The sequence below is a fragment of the Pseudochaenichthys georgianus genome, chromosome 20, assembly GCF_902827115.2.
Source record: "Pseudochaenichthys georgianus chromosome 20, fPseGeo1.2, whole genome shotgun sequence".
Taxonomy (NCBI): domain Eukaryota; kingdom Metazoa; phylum Chordata; class Actinopteri; order Perciformes; family Channichthyidae; genus Pseudochaenichthys; species Pseudochaenichthys georgianus.
In genome coordinates, this window is record NC_047522.1 from 6025934 (window position 1) to 6034215 (window position 8282).

The following is an 8282-nucleotide window of genomic DNA, read 5'->3' on the forward strand; positions in this document are numbered from 1 at the left end:
TAAAGCAGAGGCTACTCAGTATTGGCATATCCAGCAATGCAGTGGGGTGGTTTGTAAACTACCTCTCTGAAAGGTCCCAATGTGTTCATTTTGATGGACTGTCTTCTGAATGGTTAAACATTTCTAATGGTGTACCACAAGGTTCTGTTTTAGGACCACTTTTATTCTCCATATATATTAACAGTGTAGGTGATAATGTGGATGAAGCTACTTTACATTTTTATGCGGATGATACTGTGATGTATTGTGCAGGTCCCTCCATTAAAGAGGCTGTTGTTAAATTACAAGCTGTTTTTAACACTATTCAGACTCAGCTCTCTGAATTAAAGCTTCTTTTAAATGTGGATAAAACCAAGCTAATGCTCTTTTCAAAAGCTAAAAAGACACCAGAGCCTGTTTTAGATATTGTAACTACGCAAGGAACAAAACTTGAAGTTGTTGCCTGTTACAAATACCTTGGTATCTGGCTTGATGATTGTCTCTCTTTTAAACTTCATGTCAATAACCTGCTTAAAAAACTGAGGGTTAGGCTAGGGTTCTTTTTCAGAAACAAGTCCTGTTTCTCGCTTGAGGCCAGGAAAAGGCTAGTCACTGTGACCTTTTTACCTGTGCTGGACTATGGTGATCTGGTGTATATGAATGCACCTGCCAATTACCTGAGAAAATTGGATGCTGCGTATCACAGTGCTCTGAGATTTGTCACAAATTGTAAAGCGCTTACACATCACTGTACACTGTATACCAAGGCAGGTTTACCATCACTCTCTGTACGGAGGCTCAGTCATTGGTACACGTTTATTTATAAAGCTTTGTTGGGTAAACTCCCGTATTATATCTGCTCTCTGATAACACAGAGAGTTGCAAGCAGCTATTGTCTGAGATCACAGGATGTAGTCTTGTTAGATGTGCCAAGAGCAAGGACTGTCTTAGGTAAGACAGCTTTTATGTGCGCATTTCCACTTGCTTGGAACAATCTTCAGCAAGAATTGAAACTGAGCAATCTCATTCCTCTGCATGTTTTTAAAGCTAGGCTAAATGAAATGCTTGCTGATACAATGGGCACTTGTAAATGTCTATAACTATGTATCCTGTAAATATAATGTATAATGTCCTTTATTGTTTTATGTTTCATGTGGAACCTATATGCTGCAGGTCTCCCTTGAAAAAGAGATCTATGATCTCAATGGGACCAATCTGGTTAAATAAAGGTTTGAAATGAAATGAAATGAAAGTCACATTAACGCATATGGACGGTTAGCAAACATGTTTAGCTCAGCATCAGCTATGTAATGTTAACTTAGCTTGCTACTAGCTTTGTAACTGAATATTTGAAAAGATTAGTGAATTGCTTGTCACACTTGTTTGAGTTGAGTGCCGTTGACATCCAACTCTTGACATGACATAAAAAAGGTCGGTAACGTTAATCATTACCCACTTTTAAGTACTTTTAACAGTTTCCCTGCGGGGGATTAATAAAGTATTTGTGATACTGATTTCTGATTCTGAAGTGTTTTGCTTATAAGTTGTTTGCATTTAGCTAAAGTGTGATGTTTTTCCTCATATTGCATTGCAATAGCCTGTTTAAAGTGATCATATAACAAACAACTAATCAGTACTGATACTGTATGCTAATAGATATAGGAGTGATAATAACACAGTAAATGCTTTGAATTTCTTAGATATAGCTGTGCAGTATTCTTAACAGACTGGATAGCAGCAGACAATAGAAGGCTTATTACAACCAGAAGAGACATGAGACTTTTATTTTTTTAGAGACTTGAGACTTGACTTGGACTCGTGACCAAAGACTTGAGACTTGATCAAGTCTCACCCCACAAAGACTTGAGACTTGATCAAGTCTCACCCCACAAAGACTTGAGACTTGACTTGGACTCGTGACCAAAGACTTGAGACTTGATTTGGACTTGCAAAAAAAGACTTGTGAACATCTCTGTCTCAACTTGACGACAAGGAAATAGTGCCACTTGGCGATTTTAACTGGGACTGGTTAACTACAGTGTCAGAGGATTTTAAAAACCTTTGTATCTCATTAAATGTTACTCAGATTGTAGACAGTCCTACTCGCCCAAATATTAAGTCCCCAAATAAATCATCCTTAATAGATCTCATTTTAACTAATGTTCCCCATAAATACTCATCTGTGGGAGTATTTGAAAATGATGTGAGTGACCACTGTGTTGTAGTCACAATTAGGGACACAAAGGTCCAAAACGGTAAACCTCGCATTGTCACAAAGAGAGACACAAAACATTTTGTGGAGCAGGGTTTTGTACATGATCTGTTTGGTTTTGATTGGGGTAAAATCGATCTGTGCGATGATGTTAAAACTGCATGGTCTTATTTTTATCTTGGTTTTGTGGAAATTATTGATAGACATGCACCCCTGCGTACATTTAGAGTGAAGGGACGAGACAATCCTTGGTTCTTTACTGAATTGTCTAGTCTCCTACATGAGAGAAACAAGGCCTGGGCAAAGGCTAGGCAATCAGGCTCAGAGGTAGAATGGCTACGCTTTAGGCAGCTAAGAAATAGCTTCACATCGCACATCAAAAGTGCTGAGTCTAAGTATTATCTGGCAGTAGTTACCACAAAAAAGCCTAAATAATCCTAGAAAATGTTGGAAAGCCATTAAATCGTTATCTACCAGGGAAAGCCGTAATGAGCTACCTCCTTGCCTTGCCACAGCATCTGGCACTATATCGGACAGGGCCACTATGTTAATTTGTTTTAATGAACATTTTGTGTCCTGTGGCTCTCTGTTTGATTCTGTTACTAACTCTGCTTTTGTGAACACCACAGTCTGTGACTCTGAACAATGTGGTTTGGAAAATCCTTTCAGTTTTTCTCCTTTTATTGATGTTGTTCATGAAGCCTTAACCAAGTTAGATCCTAAGAAACCGGCTGGCCCGGACAACCTTTCTTTTTAAAGATAGCTGCAGATTTTATTGCACTCTTTTTAACCTCTCCCTCAGCACAATTCCAAAAGTATGGAAGTCAGCTTATGTCCTGCCTTTACTAAAAAGAGGGGAGGCCACTTAAATAATTATAGGCCCTTCTCTAAATTATCAGTTCTGGCTAAGGTTCTTTAACGCCTAGTGAGTGAACAGGTAAAGGAGTTTTTATGTATAAATGACATCCTATGTAAACATCAGTCAGGTTTCAGAAAGTAACATAGCACCATCACTACGACAATGAAAGTAGTGAATGACATTGCTGGTATTTTAGACAATAAGCAGAGTTGTGCAGCTCTGATTATAGATATTTCCAAAGTGTTCAATGCCGTCGATCATCATATCTTGAAGCAGAGGCTGGCCAGTATTGGCATATCCAGCCATGCAGTGGGGTGGTTTGTGAACTACCTCTCTGAAAGGTCCCAATGTGTTCAATTTGATGGGCTCACATCTGAGTGGTTAAACATTACTAATGGTGTACCACAAGGTTCCGTTTTAGGTACACTATTATTCTCCATCTACAACAGTTTAGGTAGACGATACCGGGATGTATTGTGTAGGTCCCTCCATTAAGGAGGCTGTTGTTAAATTGCAGGCTGTTTTTATTATTCAGACTCAGCGCTAACTAAAACTTCTTTTAAATGTTGATAAAACTAAGGTAATGCTATTTTCAAAAGCCAAAAAGACACCAGGGACCGCTTTGGATTTGTTTATTGCACAAGAATCAATACTTGAAGTGGTTGCCACTTCAAATGTTGATCAGTATGTAAATCTGTAACTGTGTTTTATGATGTCCTTTTTGTTTTTATGTCTTCATGTGTAACCTACTGCTGCAGGTCTCTTGAAAAAGAGATTGATGATCTCATGAGATTCACCTGATTAAATAAAGATTTGAAAGGAACTGAAAACATGTTTTGTGTCCCATGGCTAAATGTGATAATACTTCTGTAAACACAAGCATTTAAAATAAAATAAACTAAATCCAAACCAACGCCATCCCCTTTTCACAGTTTCTACAGAGCAGTTGGATGGCTGCAGTTTAAGTTGAAGGCATTTGTAAAAGTTTTGCAATTTCACCAAAGTCATATGCTGTGCCAACATTCCAAAAATAAAAACAGATTTACAAAAGCCTTTGTGAAAGCACAGTTTATTGGTATATTGACATTAAGAAAAGCAGCAGTCAGTCATCTGGAACTAAAGACCTGCAAAAGCAAAAACATTTGTGAATCATCAGTTGGATGATGGATACAGAAAGAAGCATTTAGCAAATTGTGTCTTACCAGCAAGGTCTTTAGAAGACATATTTGTTTGGAGCGTGCCAGGGAACAGGCTCTCCTGGGATGTAGCGGGTTTGAGCAACTTGTGACCTTTTGCGTTGGTATCTCGAACGCGAGCTAAAGGAGGAGACTGGCTCTAGACCAGCCACCTCGCTGAAGACTGGCTCAGGTTCCGCTTCACCAGCAGGTTCAGAGCTCAAACCAGGCCTAGCTAAGCTACCATAGTCGACAACTTGAACATTGCCGTTATACCCATTCCCTGCATATGCAACCTCAGGCTCACTGACCTGAGGGTTGTTATGGCGCCCATCCATCCAACTAGCATCTTTAAAATTATAATAGCTACCAACATTGTCCTCTGGAGCACTGGTGTCATATCTAGATGCTGCATAAGCAACCTCAGGTTCACGAACCACAGGGCTGTTATAGCGTTCGTCCCTTAAACTAGCATCGTCATCTTTAACCACAGCCATGTTAGGGCTGCGGTAGAAATTTGGAGCCCTGTAATTGCCAGGGCCAGCACTGGAACTGGCCTCTAGAAGAGCGGGACCAGCCACCTCGCTGAAGACTGGCTCAGGTTCAGAGCTCAAACCAGGCCTAGCTGAGCTACCATAGTCGACCACTTGAATATTGCTGTTATACCCATTCCCTGCATATGCAACCTCAGGCTCACTGACCTGAGGGTTGTTATAGTGCCCATCCATCCAACTAGCATCTTTAAAATTATAATAGCTACCAACATTGTCCTCTGGAGCACTGGTGTCATATCTAGACGCTGCATAAGCAACCTCAGGTTCACGAACCACAGGGCTGTTATAGTGTTCGTCCCTTAAACTAGCATAGTCATCTTTAACCACAGCCATGTTAGGGCTGCGGTAGACATTTGGAGCCCTGTAATTGCCAGGGCCAGCACTGGAACTGGCCTCTAGAAGAGCGGGAAGTTCAGGAGCGTTGTTAGATCTCAGTACGGGTACAACTGGTAGATAGGAGCTGCTGCCCGGGTCAGATCTGGCCCTTCTTCCCCAATACCGATAGCTAGACGGGGGTGGCCAATGCATGAAGCGTGGAGCAGCAGTTTCTGTTTCAAAAGGAAAAACATGTTAGCAATTTACTCTATTTTATTGTAAAAATCTTAAGGCAATATCGTCTCACCTTGTTGTATAGGACGACAGGTTATGTAGCCAATAAGCATGCAGGAAATCCACAACATCCTGCAGAGAGATTTCATTTTAGATTAGGTTTAAATCTTACCAATCAATAAGCTACAAGTCAGTTGTCGACGTACATGATTTTAGTTAGAGATCCAGGTACATTCAGGATATGTACGCTGTGTGATTTCTTCTAGCAACTGTAGAGGTAAAGCATAGACAAAAGTGGTCATATTAACAATTAGGTAGCACAAAGTACAAATAAAAAAATGAGACACCCAAACCACAGTTAATACCTGCTAACTGCAACAAGCGTCTCCAACAAGCAGCTTTCCACAATGTCTTCAGAATCCAAAGAAGCTTCTTTTAAAGGATCCTCAAGGCTGTGTTAATTACTGTTTAAGTGGGAACACCTGCCAACAAGGACAACTGAGGTGTGTTCAATGTGAAAAGGTCCAGCAACCTTTCATTGACAATACATTGTATGAATCATGAATAAAACATTGAAAAGACACAAATGTGTCGGGAGCAACCTACATTTATATATTATATGTTTGTACAGTAAGTGCGGCTAAAGTATAAAAATACTAAGTGTTCAAAAAATGTATTGGTTGTTGAATTGTCTTTGTTTTAATTTTTATATAATGCACGCCCTGCCGTGGTGCCCTTGAGCAAGGCACTGGACATACCCCTTCCCCCCCACTCCCATTGCTCCCCGGGCGCTGTACCAGTGGTGCAGCTGTGTAACCACGTTGGTTTCCAAATCAGCAAGCAACTCACATTTTTAGCCTTGAATATTGAAGTGGCAAAGGGTCCACAGGTCATGGTGGTGGGCTGTTACAGACCTCCCTCAGCAGTCAAGGCAAGTTTATTTATATAGCACCTTTCAACACAAGGCAATTCAAAGTGCTTTACAAAAAATGAAAGACATTAAGAAAATGGCATTTAAAATCAGTCATTAAAAAGCAAAGATAATGAAATAAACATTAAAAGAAAAATTACATGGATAAAAGTTACAGTGCAGTTTAAGATATGAATAGTTCAATTAAAAGTAGCGGCAAAAAGAAAAGTCTTCAGCCTGGATTTAAAAGTAGTCAGAGTTGCAGCGGACCTGCAGGTTTCTGGGAGTTTGTTCCAGATATTTGGAGCATAATAACTGAACGCTGCTTTACCATGTTTAGTTCTGACTCTGGGGACAGAAAGCTGACCAGTCCCAGAAAACCTGAGAGATCTGGATGGTTCATAATTTAGCAGCATGTCAGAAATGTATTTTGGGCTTAAACCATTCAAAGCTTTATAAACCAGCAGCAATATTTTTGAAATCAATTCTTTGACACACAAGAAGCCAGTGTAAAGACTTCAGAACAGGAGTGATATGATCCACTTTCTTAGTGTTAGTGAGGACTCGAGCAGCGGCGGTCTGAATTAGCTTCAGCTTTCTAATAGATCTTTTAGTGAGACCTGTAAAGACACCATTACAGTAGTCCAGTCTACTGAAGATAAAAGCATGGACAAGTTTTTCCAAATCCTGCTGTGACATTAGTCTTTTAATCCTAGAAATATTCTTTAGGTGATAGTAGGCTGATTTAGTAATTGTTTTAATGTGACTGTTGAAACTCAGGTCAGAGTCCATGACTACACCTAGATTTCTGGCTTTATCTGTTGTTTTGAACATTGCAGACTGAAGCTCTGCGCTAACTTTTATACGTTGTGCCTTGGCTCCAAAAACCATTACCTCAGTTTTATCTTTGTTTAATTGGAGAAAGTTCTGACACATCCAGTCATTGATTTGTTCGATGCACTTACTCAGTGTTTGAATTGGAGCATAGTCTCCTGGTGAAATTGTTACGTAAATGTGTGTGTCATCCGCATAGCTATGGTAACTTATTTTGTTGTTTTTCATTATCTGAGCCAGTGGTAGCATGTATATGTTAAAGAGAAGAGGCCCCAAGATGGAGCCTTGAGGTACCCCACATGTCATATTTGTCAACTCAGATGTGTATTTACCTATAGAAACAAAGTTGTTTCTGTCCTTTAAGTAGGATTCTAACCAATTTAGAACTGTTTCCGAAAGTCCCACCCGGTTTTGTAGTCGGTCTAGTAATATGTTGTGGTCAACAGTGTCAAACGCAACACTGAGATCTAATAATACTAACACTGAAGTTCTGCCACTGTCTGTGTTTAAGTGGATGTCATTGAAGACCTTTACAAGAGCAGTCTCGGCGTTGTGGTTTGGACGAAAGCCTGACTGGAACACATCGAAACAGTTATTTAAATGCAAGAAATTACTCAACTGTTGAAAAACAACTATTTCAATGATTTTATCTAGAAATTGCAGGTTTGATATGGGCCTGTAATTGTTCATTACTGAAGCATCTAGATTATTCTTTTTTAAGAGCGGTTTAATGACTGCAGTTTTCAGGGCCTGTGGAAAAACACCTGAGTAAAGAGACTTGTTTACTATGTGAAGTAGATCTGAGGCTATGCAATGAAAAACCCTATCCGTTTTTAAGAGTGCGCTTAAGACCTTCCTTTTTGATAAAGCTTATAGTTAGGGCTGATTAGATTCAGCCCCTAGTTTTGCTGATATAGGCTTAGTTTGTCGGGGGACATCTTACTTCTTCCTTCTCTCTGTCTATACCCGTGTACACTCATGTTCCGATTAACCCAGCTTCCCCAAATGTCTTTCTTTTTGGTGTCTATATACGCTGGGATCCGGAGTCATGGATGATCCTGCGGTCCTGTGTCCTGGATCGCGAGTGCTGGATCTTGAGTCGTGGCTGTGGTCCTGGATCATAGGTCCTGGATGGATATCCTCGTGGATTCATCTTCCTATTATACACACATGCATTTCCAAACATTTGGACTACCTATGTTGCAAATGT

At 40.0% G+C, this 8282-nt stretch overlaps 1 protein-coding gene across 1 annotated transcript; it reads right to left on the reverse strand.

The window, feature by feature from the left end:
- Positions 1-4091: 4091 nt before the first annotated feature.
- On the reverse strand, positions 4092-5737 carry LOC117465905 (uncharacterized). The gene is made up of 5 exons (XM_034108998.2): positions 5694-5737; positions 5535-5597; positions 5402-5460; positions 4253-5327; positions 4092-4174 (listed from the first exon to the last, which is right to left on the reverse strand). Coding segments are annotated over exons 2-4 (1125 nt in total). The 5' UTR covers positions 5537-5597; positions 5694-5737; the 3' UTR covers positions 4092-4174; positions 4253-4263.
- Positions 5738-8282: the final 2545 nt, after the last annotated feature.